At 50.1% G+C, this 19,349-nt stretch overlaps 4 protein-coding genes across 4 annotated transcripts; 2 read left to right on the forward strand and 2 right to left on the reverse strand.

Moving 5' to 3' along the window:
* Positions 1 to 1,061: 1,061 nt before the first annotated feature.
* Positions 1,062 to 2,702, forward strand: PFICI_04772 (uncharacterized protein; the record flags this gene model as incomplete). The annotated part of the gene is made up of 6 exons (XM_007833353.1): positions 1,062 to 1,118; positions 1,167 to 1,211; positions 1,264 to 1,411; positions 1,461 to 1,888; positions 1,947 to 2,261; positions 2,316 to 2,702. The coding sequence occupies 6 exons, from the start codon at positions 1,062 to 1,064 to the stop codon at positions 2,700 to 2,702; spliced, it is 1,380 nt and encodes a 459-aa protein (XP_007831544.1).
* An 8,626-nt stretch (positions 2,703 to 11,328) lies between these two features.
* On the forward strand, positions 11,329 to 14,985 carry PFICI_04773 (uncharacterized protein; the record flags this gene model as incomplete). Its single annotated transcript, XM_007833354.1, has 1 exon — positions 11,329 to 14,985. The coding sequence occupies one exon, from the start codon at positions 11,329 to 11,331 to the stop codon at positions 14,983 to 14,985; it is 3,657 nt and encodes a 1,218-aa protein (XP_007831545.1).
* A 314-nt stretch (positions 14,986 to 15,299) lies between these two features.
* On the reverse strand, positions 15,300 to 16,616 carry PFICI_04774 (uncharacterized protein; the record flags this gene model as incomplete). The annotated part of the gene is made up of 4 exons (XM_007833355.1): positions 15,300 to 15,656; positions 15,748 to 15,863; positions 15,955 to 16,164; positions 16,247 to 16,616. The coding sequence occupies 4 exons, from the start codon at positions 16,614 to 16,616 to the stop codon at positions 15,300 to 15,302; spliced, it is 1,053 nt and encodes a 350-aa protein (XP_007831546.1).
* A 921-nt stretch (positions 16,617 to 17,537) lies between these two features.
* PFICI_04775 (uncharacterized protein) lies at positions 17,538 to 19,288 on the reverse strand (the record flags this gene model as incomplete). Its single annotated transcript, XM_007833356.1, has 4 exons — positions 17,538 to 18,343; positions 18,397 to 18,802; positions 18,860 to 19,160; positions 19,239 to 19,288. The coding sequence occupies 4 exons, from the start codon at positions 19,286 to 19,288 to the stop codon at positions 17,538 to 17,540; spliced, it is 1,563 nt and encodes a 520-aa protein (XP_007831547.1).
* Between the last annotated feature and the right edge of the window lie 61 nt (positions 19,289 to 19,349).

Genomic DNA, 19,349 nt, shown 5'->3' on the forward strand with positions numbered 1-19,349 from the left:
TGCTCACCAAGTTGCGCGATCGCCAGCTGCCGTATCCGGACCCAACTCCAGGATGTGTACACAGCAGCACAGCATTAAAACATGACTAGATGCTCTTGGCACCCGAGGACGGTGTCGCCAGTCGTAAATAACTGCTACATGAGGTCTAATGACTGCTCGCGACATTACTGTTGGTAATGAGACTGGTAGAGAGACACCATTGCCTAGCACAGCCCACCTAGACCAATCGTGTCAAGTTGCGACCCAGCACTGTCTGAAACCCGACATCATAAGTAGCAAGAAGATGGCATCCCGGTCCGGGAATCTAACAAGCTTTATTTACCCTAGCATCGTTGTGCATAGCTGATAGATCAGATACGACCTTCCGGAATTACGAAAACGCTTTGGTATTCTATCTGGGTAATACCAAGCTGCTTCTAATCCAATGAATTTGCCGAGTTCAACACCTGCCGTCGGCTCCAGTGTTCTGCCTAGCCACAGATGGTCGATGTCAGGTTTCCGCATTTTCTTCACTGTCTTGGCAATACTCTGATGCCCATGTCTGGAGTCTCACCCGGCTTCTGCCCCATAAGATCTGCTGGGTAACAAAGCGCTGTGCGTCCTATCGGGGCCGAGCCGACCCTGCTTGCGGCAGTTTGCGTTTGAAGCTCCGTCGGGCCAGGCAATGCAATGAACCTCTTTAAGCAATGACTCTGATCTTTGTCTTTGAACATCTTCTGAATATGACCTGTCGTGTCATCATCTCTTTGATTCTGATGAAAAAAAAAAACACTGTTTCCGAGTCACTCATGAAGTCCTAGCTCTGGCCACCACGATATTTGTCCTGCCGGCCGCTCTTGGCCTTACTGCTGCTGCCTTTTCTGCAGATAATCTTGCAGATTACGATTGAGGATCTATCTTTCTGAATTTTTCACCAGGGATATGGCGTTCATCAGCATAACCTCGACCCAAAAGCTGAGCGCTATAATTGTAATCTCTTTTGCATTTTTCGTGGCTGAGGTCGCTGGTCAGTCATTCCAAGTCGACTCTTTGGATAAAGACAATCCCTAAGCTGATTTTTTATGGCAGTTGGATTCAAGACTGGATCTCTTGCCTTGGTCGCCGATGCATTCCATTATGTAAGCTGCATCATTCAGCATCCTTCTTATACTGGCTAACGATTGTAGCTCAATGATTTAATCGGATTCGTCATCGCCCTTGGCGCCATTCTGGTATGTATAACATCAAGTGCCAGGAAGCATTCCTTGCTGATATACTTGTCAGGTTACTCAACGTGCTACATCGCCAAAGGACTTTTCGTTCGGTTGGGCCCGGGCATCACTACTTGGTGCTTTCTTCAACGGGGTGTTCTTACTGGCACTAGGCGTCTCCATCTTCCTCCAGTCCATCGAGCGTTTTGTCTCAATACAACGTAAGGTCTCTGTCTGATCAAACCTCGGGCCTTGCTGATATCTGGCTAGATGTGGAGGATCCTAAACTTGTCCTCATCATGGGCTGCATTGGGCTCACGCTCAATATTTTGAGTGCTGCATTGCTGGGTCACGATCATCATGGGCACGATCATGGCCACGGGCATAGCCACGGGCATAGCCATGAGTATGGACACAGTCACGATCATGGGCACAATCACGACCATGCTGGTCATGATCACGAGCTTGGTCTGAGCCCTGGCCATAGCCACACCCACGATCATGGCCGTACGCAAGTCACGGGGGACGATGCTAGGTATTCTGGGCATGGTCATGAAGAAAGACTGAGCCAAGACCATGCCACAACAAATGATCGATCACCAGCTCAAAGCGTCCATCAGCACAACCGCGGGCACCACCCAGCAAACATGGAGTTGGGAATGATTAGTACAGAGAGTACGGACCGAGCACCAATGACAGTAAGGTCCTACTTCCATTTTAACAAGAGACATTCGCTTATAACACTTACAAATGTAGCCCATAAGCGCTCATGCCAATCATCGTCATAATATCGCCAAACTTTCTGCACCTGGTCGCGATCTTGGCATTATGGGCGCACTCATCCATGTCATTAGTGATGCCCTCAATAATATCGGCGTCATCATCGCGGCACTCGTCATCATGTTGACCAAGTACGATGCCAGATTCTACGCTGATCCCGGTGTGAGCCTGGGAATATCATTGATGATCCTTCTCTCGTCGATACCTCTGGTCAAGAACAGTGGCAAGATACTAATGCAAAGTGCTCCCCGAGGCGTGGATTTCGATGACGTGAAGCATGACCTTGAAAAGGTAATATAAGACTCAAGCTAACCTTTTGGAAAGTTTTTGTCTAACATAAGTCAGGTCCCCGGAGTCGAATCAGTCCACGAACTGCACATCTGGCGCCTCGACCAGCAAAAGGCCATCGGGTCTGCACATGTAGTTGTCTCAGAAGACAATGTGACGAGCTTCATGGACTCGGCCAAGACGATCAAGGAGTGCTTGCATGCATATGGGGTGCACTCGGTGACGCTCCAGCCCGAACTCGCACAATCGCGACCCCCGACCTCGTACACCACCACCACGGGGGTCGCGGCGGCAGAGACCGCAACGCCAGTCAATGGCACCACGCCGTCCATTGCTGCCTCGTCGCTTAGAAGGCGGCGAGTCGATGAGACGGCCTGCCAGATGGTTTGCGGAAATCTGTGTGAGAATTTGACTTGCTGCGCTGGTCCTTCGAGGATGGTCTGAGTCGACGGGCAAAGAATAAGTTACGAATGGCGCAATTTTGGGAATCCTTGGAAATATGGGATGGGAATTTTGATTGATACCCGCTTGGCCATGTATTATTGGATGAAAAACCACCTTGTTCATACATACTGTGGAGGGCATGAACTCGATCGGTATGGGCTCGGTTCTAGCTGAGCTGATGACCCCAAGCTTTCGCATGGAGGTGCACATTATTCATAGTCATGATTTCCATGGATACTGTCACCACTATATCTTTGTCTCAGCTTTTGTACTATGGTATCTCTGCTTGACAAGCATGCTACCCTTGATGAATGTGAATGATGTAGGTTTCCAAGCTGTGAATGAAACTGTAATAATCCAGCAATAGCCCTCAGCCGCAAAATACATGGTGCATATTTATTCTTTGAAATGTAAACACAGCTTTGTCATCAATATTTGCCAGAGACAGAATTGCATCAGTTTTGTCCCCGATTACCAAAACTGAGGAATGCCATTCAACACATCATGGACCGGAGCGGATAATAGATGGTCACTGCTTGCGCATTTTCAGGACCTTGAACTCGGTGGGTAGGGTAACGATGCGAATGAACGGAAAGTGACTAAATCCAACTCAAATTGTATTCGAATAATCGTTGACATCTAGCAAATCGTGGTAGGCTAAGATTTTGATTCAATATCAAAATGTGTCTCAAGCTAGGTACTCAGCATCTCGGTGTGTTGCCACCATGGTTGTATACCTACGGGATCTGCCCAAAACAAAACCACTTTCCTGGATGAGAGTGCAAAATCACCAGCTGATGACCTTGAGACCATAATTCTTCATGTCCATGGCGAAACAAATTTGCACATGCAGGTGACTACTACTCGGCAGCACAGCTTATTAGCCATGTGCCCGCAGACTATCTGGCTGCCTAGGGAATAGTCCACATGAAAGCTATTCTCAAACACGTTCTCGAAGAAGCTAAAACACTCGCCTATAGATGCAATCCACGTGGCAAAGGTTCTCCAAGGTCACGGATCCAAAGAAGGACTACCCATCACTAGTACAAGGAGTTATTTATTCCCACTTTCAAGCCTTGTAGAGATTCAGTCTCATGACAGTGATGTTTCTAATTTTGGTTGTATGCCCTTTCAGATCTCATGTATACGTACTACGTACTACTACTGGATTCTATCATGACCTACACGATGCTATCAAGAAACATTGCGGGATGCGTTGGCAATCTCAATGCGTTTGTGGCGGTGAGCGCTCTAGCTCCAGAATTCCCCTGAGCTGAAAGTATGGGGCTTATCATTGTTGTCTACGGGGAGAGACAGATAAGGAAACCAGATGAGAAGGATTACTACTCTGTACTGACCATCAACCGTGTCACTTATTATCGGCAATGCCGCATAACAACAAAGAGGGGAGCAGATGTACGTATTGAGCCTTTTTCTTGCATTGCTGTATTTTTGTTTACCATGTTTGCCGCGACTATGCTACCTACTGGGCCCTTGCAGATCCTTTTTTTTCAGTCCGGATCCTCGCCCCCCCCCCTTCTGGATCCTCGTCCCCCCCCCCTCCACTTTCACATACAAAAAATGTCTGTGCACTGCACCAGCCACGGCCAAAAACTCCACTTAGACCCACTAGCCACAACCTCAATTGCACGCAAGCCACTAGAAAAGGTACATATCCTCAAAACACCATAAATCCACGATATTTTATTCAAATAAAATGGGAAAAATGCGCAAATACGTTAGGATTAGCTATTAGGGTTAGTTAGCTTAGTTAGTGGTTAGGGTTAAGGGTCCGGGAGCTCGAGGGGCGGTGTGAGCCCTTCGTAATCTGGTATATGGTATTTGGTTGTGTGCGTAGGTACCTATCCAAGGGGGGGGGGCGAGGATCCAGAAGGGGGGGGGGCGAGGATCCGGACTGCTTTTTTTGGTCCCTCTTCTCCACGAAGAAGGGCGAGGAGGGGCCTTGCAAAGTGAGAAATCATTGGTAAGCGACAAGGGTTTTGTGGTAGCTTTGGTTGATCAGTAAGAGACGACTTTCTTTGCAATGCGCCGTTTCGACAGATCCGTGGGTATTCCGATAAAAGATCGTCGCTCTCTCTCAAGATATACTAGTGGTACGTATGTACACGTGCTTCGAGGTGCTGATCCCGGCGCTATGGTGCTTGCGGCAAGGTCCCTTGGGTCCCTTCGCCGCTGTGCATCTGATTTGCGGGGAGGGGAATGGAAATTCTAGTGTATGTGGTGTAGGTATGTAGGTAATGTATACGTATGTAGTGTTAATAGCCTCCTAGATTGCCTCACCGTGGGGGGAGGGGTCGCTCTCCGCCTGAGGGGAAGACATGGAATTTGGGAGATTGGGGGGGAAACTTGACAAAATCCAGGGTCCAGATCCTACGGTCCAGGTACCCGGCAGACCGATTTACGGAGAAAAGCGTTTCGCCCATCCAAGGTTCCTGACTCCTGGAGCCTTGTTGGTAGTATTCTTTCTGTCTTTTGTGGCAGGCAGTCTGAATAAGAGAATGGGGAAAAAAAAAAAAGCAAGTTCTCGACGAGTCCAACCTTGAACTAGGTATTGCACGTGCAGGTTCCTGGGGAGAGGAAATGATATTGAATGGTAAATGCTATCTAAGACATTTCCTGGGTGCTCCCGTGAGCTAGAACTTAGAAGCCACCGGCGCACCTCTGCCGAACAAGAGCGGGAACTTTTGTTCCACGTATACGCAGCTGGAGAGAAGGAAGGGGATTGCGAAAATTCAATATCATGTCATCTGTAAGCCACCCCAAGAGCTACCTAGATTGAGATCAACTGCGGCCCGAAAAGATCTGATAACAAGCACAACGAAACCAGGGATTGATGCCCAAAAGCCTGGCTCGGCCAGCTCACCGGTCTGAACTTGACCTGCCATTTCAGGAGCTGATTGGCTCGGCCGGGTTTTGGTGCTAACCGAGCTCGATCACCCCTCTGCTTGTCCGGTTCATCATGTTCACTGAAAGTGCAACCAGCAACGAATCCTCGGAGATGATCCTCATTCTATCCAACCACTGATGGCGCTACCGTTTGTTCTTCCCAGCAATAGCCATAGAGCTGTTGGCTGACGGACGAGCGGACAGGCAGGCAGACCCCCAAGGCCGCTTGAGCCCTGTCCTTCCAGGTGAGACTCTTTCTGCCGCACCTCGAGCAACAGTGAGGTCAACGTTGTTTGCACCTGGCCGGCTGCCGGTATACTTGATGCCTGGCTCGTAGCGCATGTAATGTTGCACGGATTATCATGCAAAGTTGCCATGATCTTCGAGACCGTGCCCATTTACCCGTGAGCACTGCATACTACATGTATACCATGAGAGCAGTAGTAGTTAGAATTCAGCGTGCATCCATGTACCGAGTTGAAATGCACCCCGCAAGACGTTCAGCTGCTTCGTGCAGATAGGTGATGTTTTGACAAACAGGGCTGACATGCGCAATACTAGGTACTACTACCACCGTCTGTGCGACCATGTGCCACGATGCAGCAGCAGTGCAGTCAGTAGTGGACATTGCTGTAATATCGAAAAAAAGCTGTCATGTGCTGGACAACAGCACTCAATAGAGGAGAGGCAGCCTCGTTGATCTATTAGTTTCTTGGTCAAGTCTCGTAATTTTTCTGGATTATTAGACGGCTATAACCAGAAACAGCATGTCTACCCTTTATCATGTCTAGTCGCTGACTGTTGGCACCATTTAGCCAATAAGGTTGCGACTCCAGTCCCAACTATGGCGGATCGTTGGACCAATATACACGGCAAATCGCCCGAGGTGGAGTGCAACGGCTTTGCTGCCGTTCGGAGTTGCCGCTCACCAGCACTGATCATGGCGAGGAACAAACGCCCCGCGGACATATCGCGGCATCTGAAGCGAGTTCAGGTTTCGCTGCGTCATCCCGAGGCGAGGGATCTCTACCTAGGTATGGCCTGCCAGCTTCAACAATGTGCATTTCTACTGTAGTACGTATGACGCAAATGGTTGGGAATGCAATTAGGAACGCGCCAAAACGAGCTCAAGGCCTTCAAGAATGGCTCCTCAATTTTTAAGTCTCTGGTGTTGGGGGATATGAGTCTGGACATTCTCATGACTGGCAACTTGCCCCCCCGATCGTCCCGTTCTTTGTCGAGTGCGCCACAGCGGAGGGTCGCTAACGCACCAGGTGCATGCATATAATTTACTTGACATATACTACAGCGAGGTATCAAGGTATGTAGAAGCAAAAGTAAGTAGATATGCATGCATGCATGCATACAAGCTCTGGAGTAGTTGCCTATGCCCTCCTCTAGCCACAGCTACTGGCGATGCAAGAGGATGCGAGCCAATCTAGCCATTTTGTCAGATCGACTACAAGCTGGCAGTCAGCGGGTAGCATGCAGACGTACACACTTTTGGCTTGGTTGGACAGCCCTTGAGAGTTTGGGTCTTGTGTCTTGGCAACTCACCTGAAGGTAATGTGAGGCGGTCTAGTTCCATATGCTATACCCAGGTACGTAAAGTAATTACCAGAAATGTGCGACCAAATTTCCGCCTGCCCAAGGTTTTCCTACCTACTAGCCAATCGAAAAACCATGGGAGCACACAATAGACCACGGAATTACGGAGAAGTTGTGTATACGGAATACACCAAGGCAATAACAAACGCGGCGTGTGATGATTCCGGCAGTGGGGCTAGGTACGCAGACCATCTTTAACTAACGTGCTGTGGGACAAGCAGAGTGCTGAGCAGACTCTGCTCAGCAGAGTGGGAATGGGCACACTAAACCAGCCGCAGATGCTGACTGATGGGGATGTGCCGTTGCCGAGCCTCAGGTGATTCCAAGCGGAGACGGCAGCTCTCTTCTTTCTTGCTTTTACAGTTTACACGAGGAAATCAGATGACATGCATCACGACTATCCACAAATCCTCCAACGGTGCCTGGCTGGCAAAGAGAGCCCACTACCACGTAAACAAGAAGTGCGCCGCGGCGCTCGGCCGTCCGTGAGTGCGCAAGACCAAGTACGACAACGATGCCTGCGAGTTGAACAGACAAGTCGCGCGCAATAGATGGAAACAGGTTTTGAACTTTGCGATTGTAGTCGTTTAGGTTTTGATATTCGATGGTTCGATCCAAGGGCAACAAGGAGTATCAAGCATACGGAATAGAGAAATCTGATCTTCCCACACAGCGGAATAGATACACAGTAGTATTTCGATCACCAAGACTTTATCTATCCAAAAAGTAGATTGCCGGGACAAGGTTGACAGGTAGGTTCCGTCAAAGCTTGACTCATTGCAGAGCAACGTATGAAATAGAGCTAGCCACTAGCCGACCTGCGGGTTATGATCGGCCGAAGGAATACCCATGGAGAATCACCTACCGACCTACCTTTGTACATGCGCGATTTGTTTTTTTTTTTTTTTTTTTTGGCAAGTGTATCAACGTCAGCGTGTCTCACATTCGTTATATGCAGTTGAAAGTGTCCATGAAGTAATGTATTTTGCATATTGCTTTTCTATTGATACGGGCCGTGAATCGGATACTTATCGTGTTCGTTCTGGCCAGTGGTTGATCTTGGATCGTCGAGGTAAGTATTGCAGTAGGTATGATCAGAGACGGACCCATCCCGACCACGTCTAAGAAGCACCAAGCCCATCTCACCTGGTTGCTGGCAGTGTATTATACTACCCGGTGGATTGGTATGTATTAGTGTACTCAGTCCCACAGCCGTTTAGTCATTGCGCCGAAACTATGCATATGAGGAGGGAGGAAAAAAGAATATCCTTCAAAGCAAAATTTGCGTGTCCATCGAGACGCCGAGATACCCGTAGGCAGGTCATACATGTCCGATGTGTGACTATTATGTACGTAGTGTAGATCACCACTCACGATCCTGTTGTTTTCTACGACGATCCAGAATATATTGGCGGGTTCAATACAGATTAGTGTTACTTCCATGCCAATCTACCGACAGACATTGCCGCCGGAGGAATGCGGTGCCCCCCAGAGAGTAGCATCCCAAGGGCAACTTCTTTTTTACTATGTACTGAGAAAATGACCCAAGATCAGCGCCACGAATAGAGCACATTTGTGTGATACCACAGCACTACATTTTCTCCTTCCCGTGGGCAATGGGCTGTTGATGTTTCTCGCTTGGCGTTATGGGCTGCATGCTCGCTGCACACCCATGTCTGCACTCGCAGGCAAAGGTGGGAACCCCACAGCCCAGCGAATTGGGTTGGGAATATTCTGGAGAAGAAGACCCTTGGACGGGCTGGACTGGCTGAGAGGGGAAGAGATCCATCAACGTTGCCCCCTCCAGTCTACTGTACGTGCTGTATCGAGGCCGGGTTGTGCGCACTCGCAGGTATTCTGGTACCTGTCGAGCTTGCTACTGGCGGCCTGTGTCAGTGGTCACTGATCAAGAGCAACTACTTTACCTACATACCTGCGTGACGCAGCTAAGCACATGTCTCTTGTATTTCCGCAGAGCGCTACTGCACCTAGAGGTCAACTAATGTAAGGTAAGGTAAAAGTCAGCCCAGAACGTTGTTACTATTTTTCCTTACGAGCAGATACACTACACACTCTCTTTTGTTCTCTCTTTCACCGCCAGACCGTGGTTTGGCTTCTGATAGCGGCAACGGAGCCCAGAGAGAGAGAGCGCGAGGGCTCGAGCATCAAGTCAGGCCCCCAACATCGCCCTTGACCTTTCATCAGAGAAGAGTCGCATGTTACAAACATTTCGTATTAACAGACCCTGACATCCAAGCGTTATGTAGGAAGTAGGAAGGGAGCTGAAGTCCCAAACCATCCATAGACGGGACACTGGAGCAGTCTGGCTTACACGAGACGGTGATGATCAAGCTGAAATATTTGAAAAGAACACCAACCTGCTTCTTCGTCTCATTTGTGTAGTGTACTATGAGGTAGATGAAGGAGAGGCTAGAGGATAAAACATCGTCTATTGCAAAAAGCTCCGACATGGTACCACTACTACCACCCAGATTGGTGTACGTGGGGCAAAATGAGACAAACCATTGATAACAAAATACTCTGGCTGACAAGCGTCCCTAGCAAATCTGCTGGTTTGTCAGGCAGTGCTCGCATCCAGGGACCAGTATTCAGTATCGATATGGTAATAGTTTGGCATCTGGACGAGATGTGACCACTTCTTTTTTTTTTTTTTTTTTTTTTTTTTTTCCCTTCTTCTCCCCTCTTGGATCCTCTCCCCCCTCCATTTTCTTTTCATTTCTTTCCTACAGTAGATCCAAATCGGTGGTTACTCCAAACCCGATCCGCCGGCCCATCGTTCGCGATCTATAAACGACTACCTGATGTAGTGACTTTTTGTAAATTTCAGCGGTGCAAAAGCACATGCTCAAACGAATAATAACAGAAAAGAATAGAGAGTGACTTGTAATAATCCAACAAGAGTGCAAGCCTGTATGAACAAAACTGCCCGTAGCTATCTACCTCCTACTCTACATACCTTAGTACCTCCATTTGATTACAAAGTCCCCCGCCTATTGATACAGAGCCCGCTACATAGTACATACCTCAGGGCACTCACTGTTTTTGCGCTACCAGCACGCGACCAGTGAGACGTCATATCGCTGGACGAGCTAGACCGGGGCCCATGCAACCCGGAATTGGCCCCATCCCATTCAACCACCTTTGGACTTGGGATTCCCATGTTCGCGCAGTACGAAATTACTTTCTTGCCTGCCTTAGTACTTAGGTGCCGCCATTCCATTCCATGCTGCCCCATCGTCGAGCTTCTTTCTTCTAGGTCACGCACCCAGTTGACCAGCCGTCGACTTGTTCTTGTCGAATCTTTACCAAAGGAAAGAAAAAATAAACAGGACTGGGACCTGTTGTCCCATTTTATTCTTTGGAGACAACAAAACAGGACCGACCACCTGCGCTGCGCGTAAACTGTTAAAAGGCTTTTCCCCGGAAGTGGTTGCGCGGGGTGCTTCTTCGCACGCCTTCTCCAACAGAACCAAAAGAAGGACCCAAGAAAAGCAATCAGTCGGCATCTACACAAATCGCCCCGTCTCATATCCGTGCCGGCAATCGGAGCCACCTCAATTCGCTACTAGTCCAGCGCCCGCAGCAATCCACGCTTGCAAGCAGAGCAACACCAGCATCACAACACCGCTGCAGGCCGTTAAACTTCACGTCAACCTGAACTGACTTTGGCGAGCGACTCTTCTCAGTGGTTCATCCCAACCAGGAAATACACGACAGATCCAAACAAATTCTCTCTTGTCCCGCTCCGTCGCGCCAAAAACACGCAAAGTACATACAGTACCAGTACACCTCGCCTCCATCCGCCCCCATCCAAGTAGTACATCGGCGCGCCCACCTCTTTCCTCCACCACGACGAGGGGCAGCTCACTCCACAGAGCATCCGCTGCAAAAGGTCACCACCTTATCTGTCTTGTCTTGCGTGACAATGATCCAGGAAGTCATTTGCGGCTTGATCATGGAGTCCCGTTGAGATCGGAACCACGTTTTGCGTGACATACGTTCGAATTAGGCCCCTCAATCAGGACCCCCCGAGCTCGCACGCTCGAGACGGACGGCTTGAGGCGCCTGCACCTTGCCTTTGAAGCCCGCTATGTTGGGCAAACTATTCAATCTCACTTCGGGCAACACCGCCGCATCGTCTTCCCAGACTACTTATTCATCAGCAAACGAATCCCCCGAGTCCGTCCAGGAGGAAATTCACACCCGAAGCTTGCTGTTCCCGGATACACAGACTCTATACGGCCGCCAGGACCAGGTTTTCCCGCTATCGACCACTGCCTTCACAGCCAATGCGCCCAGCGCTTTTGACTATGATGGCGAGGTCGATCTGGATGTTCGAGATGTCCGGGTCATTGTCATGCAGGACAGCCTAGGGTCTGTCAACCCTTCGCTGCTCTATGACAGCCACCCGCCCCCGCCTGTACCTGCCACGGAAACTCGCAATTCTCCCGGGACTGCTCAGCCACAGATCTTTGTAAAGGATCTCCGCCGGAACCCGACTTCACCCAGAAAGACAAGTCTTAGCTACTCCCGGCCCATGGTCATCCAGCCAGACAGCCCGCAGCCGCGTCAGGGCGCATTTGATCGACGCTCGTCGTTCCAGACACGCACTTACACCACTGCAGAGAGCGAAGCCCAGAGGGCTCAGCGGGAGTACCGTGAGGAGCTTGCAAGTTTTACAAATTGTATCTTCTCGAATACAGAGGTCATGTCATATAAGGGTACTTCCACCAAAGTTCATATTGTGCCCAGTGATTCTCGGCCAGATGTCTCTAGCTCGTTCGCTGGGGATGGGAAAGGATCCGTGGGCAGGGCAAGTATGCGGTCAAGCAGGCTTTCCCAATCTTTCACTGCTGAGTCCGCATCAGCGCCATTTGTGTCCAACACAGCAGGCAGGGCGGCAGACCGCAAGAAAATACTGGTCACACGTCTTTTTCCAGTCAACCTCCCTAGTGATGATCCTGAGACACCCAATGCGACCGTGACGCCTCACAGTCGCTTCTCAGAAGATGGCAGCGGGTTTCCATTCCCATATTCTCCTGATGAGAATGGAATGAAGAAAAAGAAGTCGCAACCGAAGCAGAAGCGCACTCCGATGTACGCTGTCGCTTTGGTACTTCAGCTACCATCTAATACCATGCAACAGCCACCATCGACAGGGAAGACTCCGTTCAAGGGCGCCAGCTCATATACTGAGCAGGACTCATTTCCCTCCTCCTTTAGCTCAGCAAGGCGCTCAGGGTGGACCATGGTTGGTGCTGGATACGGCGCCGAATCAATTGACTCTACTTATAGCAATGAAGTTGAGGACAAGATGGATGCCATTACGCAACACTGGGATATCATCATGAGGACACTCACACACCTGCAGTCCATAGTAGCCACATCCTTGTTTCCCATGCTGAAACAAGCCGATCATAGCTCGCCGGACCCGCAGCAGCCGTCAATGTCTGCCCAGGTCGCTCGGAATCCCTCGATAAATAGTCGACGAGGGTCAAATGCATCGCAAATTCAGATGAAGCCTCCAAAGACGAATGCTAAACTCATAACCCTACCACCAAACTGCCTGATGCAGGAACAGCTGATCAGCCGCGAAATCGACAGTGCTCGTGTGCGGATCATCACTGGACTGCGCGCCACGAGAGTCGTGACAGGCCAAGGGCGATGGGGCCCGTGGCGGGAAGAGGCTCGATGGGTCGCAAAATATGCTGGCGCAAAGGAGCAAGGTTTCTTCTTCTTCAATCTCCTCACGGGGTTTCTAGCAACTCACACCGATTGGCTTCAAGCATTAAGTCCAGTGTGGTATCGAAGGCGCCACTACCAGCAACAAAAAGCAAAGACAGAAGAAGATACTTCTCTCCCAACACGCACCATCATTGTCTCCAACGACAAGATGGCCGCCCGTCGATTGGTCTTCTTGTTGTCTGCATTCCTCCCTGCCAACCAACAAGTGCCCATCATCCGCCCTCAGAGACAGACTTCGGCGTCCTTTTCGCATTCACCACCGTCCTATGTGATTCCGATACTCAAAGAAGAATCTTTGCGGCGAAAAATCAATCGCAAGCCTCCGGGTCAAAGGGGAGCCTCTCACCAGCGAAGCTTCAGCATCCAGTCTCACGCTACAACCAGATCGGCTTTCGGCGTTCCAGCACAGTTGGACCATTTGAGCATGGATACCTTTCACGGAAGACGAGGTTCCGATGCCACGTTGTTCAAGCCAACAGCGCTCTCAAATCAAGGTAGTGATGCTATCACTCGGGTGAGCAGTGCTGCCACTACGAACACGGTCCTCCCAGATGCCGCTGTGCCTCATTTTACAAGCATCCACAGGTCAAACACCCGACGCTCTCATAGACCGGGCAGCAGTGGGAGTGTTGCTGCGGATGATTTAAAAAGGACACTTAGGAGAGGCGACGGCGCGAGCCAAGGAAGCAACACCAGCGGAGATTCCCACCGGCGCAGCTCCAATTGGGGCAGTGTCATTAGTGGTCTTTGGAGTGTTCGTCGACGAGAGTCGAGTTCTGGCACAACTCCCACACTTGACCTATCGCCGCGTGACAACGTACTGGGCTCACCGTCGAAACCCACAGAACGGAGAGACAAGCTCGCTGTGAAGGCAAATGACGGCGTTGCAGTTGATACCCCAATGAAGGAAGAGTTCGATAGCCCCATAAACCCTACATTTGGCATTACAGGCCAGGCCGACACGCCGCGTACATTGGAACGGAAAGGATTCCCTGAGCTCGACGAAGCTGCGAAAAGAGTTCCGGATCCATCAGGCGCTTTTGAGAGCCCCGTCAAGACCTCCATTAGCGCAGATGACGGTGTCATAGATGTTGATATCCAGTTCCCCGACTACCTGACATCGTTGGAGTCAGCTATCAGCTCGCCATCGAGCAGTGGATACCTTTCGACCCCTGGCTTTGGTACAGGCATCGACAGCTTTGAGCAATTTTCAAGGGTTGCTGTTGACGGAGAAGCACCGCTTAATGTCGCTGGCTGGCTTCAACAATTCCATCCGGATTTCGCTTTGCAGGCGATCCCACCACAGCCAGACTTGCTTGAAAGAGTCAAGGAATCCCTCAAAGCAGAGCCCACTCCATCGTTTCCGTTTCACCAGCTTCCAGTCGAATGGGCCGCCGAACAATGGGTCGATGTGAGCAGTGCTATCGTGGCTGACACCACAACATTCACGATAAAGCGCATCCGATTTCGACGTTTTGTTAAGCCAAAACACCCTGCAGAAAGGGGAGGACAGCTTTCGAGCTCAACGAATCCGTATAGCGCATCCCTAGTGACCCCAGCTCTTTCTCCTTATGAACAGCCATTGAAGGAAAAGTTCGAAGAAGAGGTGCTCTTTACATGGGATGAGTCCTTGATTGAAGCTGTGGAAAAGGTCATTGCCCACGTGGTGCCCAACAGCCAAGAGAGTTCAACGACAAACTCGTCGCGGTCTGTGAGTAAGAGGCGGGAAAGAAGCGATAGTGACGCTTCTGAGCCAGAGCTACACACAGCAGCGCCAGCGCCGAGTCAGCCCGAATCTCAAGAAGTACATCGTGCTGAATGCAAGACTGTTGTGCTTTCCGCGCTGGAAAACATTGTTCAAGCAGTGGTTGATGAGCGCGATAAGGAGGGTGAGTCATCCAAAATGAAGGTGACTTATGACACGAAGAAGGATAAGGAAAGCGTTTTGAGAAGAGCGATCAGGACGTGGTTGGAAACTGTTGAACTGGGAGAAGGAGCCTGATGAGACTGGCAACGGACGAGCTGTGGCCAAAGAGCGGTGCTTGGTGCTTGCTGATTGATACCCACAAGCCGTGCAATTTCCCCCACGAATATTCGGCTTCATCGGAAGCGATGAAGCATGTTGCGTTGTTACACGTTACGAAGAGCTAGACACGTTGAGATACCCTATGAGCAATTTGATTTTAAGCTACACTGTTGAATTTTCAGTCTTTCAGCTCAATGATTTGCATGTGTGATGTCAGCTCATTCAGTAGCAGCACTGCCATTGACTTGAGTTTTCATTCCCTTGCATCCTTGGTAGCGGTCACTTCACGCTTAGTAGCCTAGTGTGTAATTGAATCCTCCATCGTCGACGTATTCGGCGCAGATGGTATCGGCGTTCAAATCCATGACGTCTCCAACAGTCACGTTTGCCCGGAGGTCGTGGGTGTAGAGGACGTGGCCGAGCGTGGTTGTGTTGCTGTCTCCGTCGCCACTGTAGTCGGTAGTAAACTTGTTTGGCTGGGACAATCCAAGGTAGGAGACCATGATGTCCAGCTCCATGTTTCTGCCGCCCATATCATAGAGGCGGTTTTCCTTGTCTTGTAGCTGCCACTTCCACCATGCGCGGTCGAGCCAGGCGTGGTGTAGGAAGAAGAGAGGGTCTCCGGAAGATGTCACGGCGTTGGCCATCTAGAAGGAGAAGTTAAAACACAAGAGATTAGTTGTAATTCATAGATTTACCGTCCGGGTCGCCCCGCCAACTGTACTGGGGAATATTTACCAGTCCTTCTGTTCCGCCGACACCAATGTGTCCGAGACCGTGAATGTTGTTGCTGCTGCACTCCCAGTAAGTGGTATAATTGCTATAATCCTTGCACAGATCCCAATTGTCAGGGCCTTGGATATTGTTAGTAACTGGACTATTCGTACACGGTCCTGAACTCGAGCCGACGAAAAGGATTCCCCATCCCCCCTCGAAGGGACATACCTAGGTCGAACCGAGTCTGGTTGAATTGTCGCGACAGGCAGTCGTGAGCAAAGTTGCTCGTCATATTCATGACCAAGGTGATGTTGGCAAACGGGCCGTCGGAGATGCAGTACTTGTTGTTGGGATCGCCATCACCGCCAAAACCCATGACGGGGTCGAAGATGGCAGACTCGTTGAGGGGGGCAGTTGCCTGGTCCTTGAGCTCGTCCCCTATTTTCAATGGATTTGGTAAGTTATGTGTACTCCTGATAGTTGATACAATATGAAGGCCGAGTGTGGAAGAAATACTTACAGTAAGGGAGAGCACCAGTGTAGTTGCAATACTCTTGCAGGTCGAGCTCAAGCACCTTGATGTACCAGCGATGCCACGCCAGGAACTGGCCCGAGTCGTGAATATAGTTGGCCATGCTAATGTGGACGTAGCTGAACTCGTCCCATCGGTTCTGCGCGTTCCAAATTGTGCCTGTCCGGGGCGGAATTTCCATCAAGCACTTGTTGGCGCGAAGAAACTCTGATCGCTCGTCGTCGTTCAGGACATTCCACGACTTTCTTTGGTTCAACAAAGTACAAGTGCCATTACGCTTGGCCAGGGCGTTTGCGTTTACCACGGCCAGCAGTCCTACCAGTACGGGCGCGAGTCGTGAAAATCGTAGTGATACCATGATGTCGAACTCGATATCAATGATCTGCTGGAGAATGGCGGGAGATCGTTGGAATGGTGGACATCTTTCCCCCAAGAGGAAATGTTCATCCTTTTTATATCGTGCTCCATGCCTGCTGGCCCAGATCCGGTCCATATGCGTATGTCAAGGGTGGCTTGGGGGTCTTGCTGTTTATCATCATCATCGGGTAGGACGATTACGAATGGGCGGTGGGTCAACGCGGGCGGCTGTGGAGGGAATATTCAAAAGGTACGAGGCGAAGCCGTTGCTATTCTATCTTCTCTCCAGGAACGATCGGCTCCAGGAGCGGCATTGGTTGTGTTAGTCTGCTCTGCAGCAGCCTTATGAGAGTTTTGAACGAGTAATACAACCTATATCCTTGGTGGTTGCCCCAGACTAGGCAATGAATAGTGGATAGCCCACGCCGCGTAAATTTCCATATTCGGCGCTGGCGCGGATGGGTAATCGAGGACGTTTAGCTCTGTCAGCATTCTATACTCTACAGTCTGGTACTATTTAGCTACCGTGCTCCGGGGTGACGCGTCCCCGATGCTCAACGCCGACATGTACTCCACGCGGATCCGGGCAAACCGCGCTTATACATGGATTATATTTAGTATTGCAACTCCAAGGCCTTGTTCATCGCAATTCCGAGTACCTTTCACTTTATACAGCCCCTGGTTGGCAACTCGTGCACTTAAACGAGCTGACCCGCCCAGGAACCATTATTTGGTCGAGGCTCATGGCAAGCCCAGACATTAAAACTTCGGGTTCCCTCCTTTATTTGGGAAACTCCTGTCTGTATGAATCTCTTAGCCGCTACAGCTGCTATATGTATGGCCGATCGCGAATTACAGCCACGTATTCCCACGTATAATGGAGTCATTAGCCACCGAGTGACGATTGCCTCTGCCTCCTTGGTTATCGTCTCCTGCGCCGTTTTATTTGCATACGCCTCAGGGAGCTAGCACCTGGCTTTCTCTTCCCACCTTCACTGCCATCAATGCGCGCTACTGACCACAAGCTGCGGTCCCAAGTCCTCCGGACGTAGTCCCCATCGATTGCAGACTGCTCAAGAATTATTTTGATCGTCGTAGAAGACACGGTACGCGTCAAGTCCTCCAGAAACCTGACCGTTGCCAATCCATCGTTGCCCAATGCGTTTCTGATAACGGTTACATCTAGCGCAATGTAGAGCACGGGTAGGCCTCTGACGACACGATTCAGAATCTGTAGCCAGTCACGCTCATCCACGGCCTCGAGGAAAGAAGCCGCCGTCGGCGGGAAGGGATCGTTCTTTAGGATTTCCGTGTTGATTTGCAGGCACTGCCGAACAAGCACCTTGAGAACGTCGATGCAGCTAAGTGGCTTTTCCCAATGGCGCTCGAACCGCATTGCCCATACAATATTACGCTTCTCTTCCTGGATCAACTTGATCGAGTCTACCATGAAGTCTTGCGATGCCTGGGCGCTCCTGGCCAAGGTAAAGATAATGGAGCTGTCGGGTCCCTTGCTCCATTCTTCAAATTGCCTAATTGTCGGAGCTGGTAAGTAGTATCGCTGTCTTCTTCTGTCACGAATCGAGCGGCAGAAGTTCATGGACTGTCCCGAGGCCGGCAGACTCGCCATCATTGGGAGCGACAGGATTTGGTTATGCTCCATTCTTCGAATCACACCCATGGATGAAGAGTAGTCTGCTTGCAGCTGGGTCTGCATGGAATACATTTCTTGGGTCATGTCAGATGATGCTTTCACATGGAAGAAATCACAGTGTACTTACGCTGCATCATGATTGACATTCTTTCGAACTGAAGCCTGTTGCTGGCAAGCTCTTGGTACATCTGGTCTGTCTTGAGCGAAAGTGCACGGATATCTGCCTGGGACGACATCATAACAAGCTCCACGATACGGTTGGACGCAGATTTGATGTCCTGTACGTAGTCACGGAAACCAAGTTCCCACGGTCGAGATATAGCCGTCCAAGCTCGTCCAAATCTGCTCTTGGCGTACCATGCCACGGCGTGTTTGAGGAACTCCAAAATGTTGACATATAGCTCCGAGACAGATTTGATCAGGCGTTCCGATGTATATAGACTGAGACGAATTTCAACATTTTCGAGAATATTTCCAATCTGGGCACATGTTTTGGCCAATTGCTTTACCTGTTCCTCATGGCTACATATAGCCTTTTATCATATCAGAACATATTTCTTCTAAAATGTTGACTGCCGGTTTTTACTCACGCCAAAAAGGAGTTTGAATGTCCCCCAAACCAGAGAGACGTACTCCGGATGGTGCTGGACAAGCACATCGAGTACTGTGCCGTAGTAACCAACCTTTTCCGACACCCGTACCAGCCACTTATAAGCCTTGGAGCCTCTTTTAGCCTTGTAATGCTTTTCAGCACCGTGCACGACACTGAGAACTTCCGAGATTGAGTGACTGTGCTCCACGAGTTGTCTTGCTACATTGTCTGTTCCTAAGTGGTCCAAAAAGTAGATCTTGGCTGACTCATATGCCTGCTTTGAAGGCTCCAAATAGTCACTACAGAGAGGTTTCAGAAAAAAGCGACCACGAAGACTTCGCCAAGGGCTCAATAACAGAGAATACTGAGAAACCTACGTGGTTGATCCTAAAGACGGATCTTGCCCGTTACCTGACTTGGCTGACATGCCAACGGTTTGAGATTCTTCGAATCAACCGCGATCTCGGATGAGTAAAGCAAATCTTGAG

This window comes from Pestalotiopsis fici, assembly GCF_000516985.1.
Source record: "Pestalotiopsis fici W106-1 unplaced genomic scaffold PFICI_Scf_3, whole genome shotgun sequence".
Classification (NCBI taxonomy): domain Eukaryota; kingdom Fungi; phylum Ascomycota; class Sordariomycetes; order Amphisphaeriales; family Sporocadaceae; genus Pestalotiopsis; species Pestalotiopsis fici.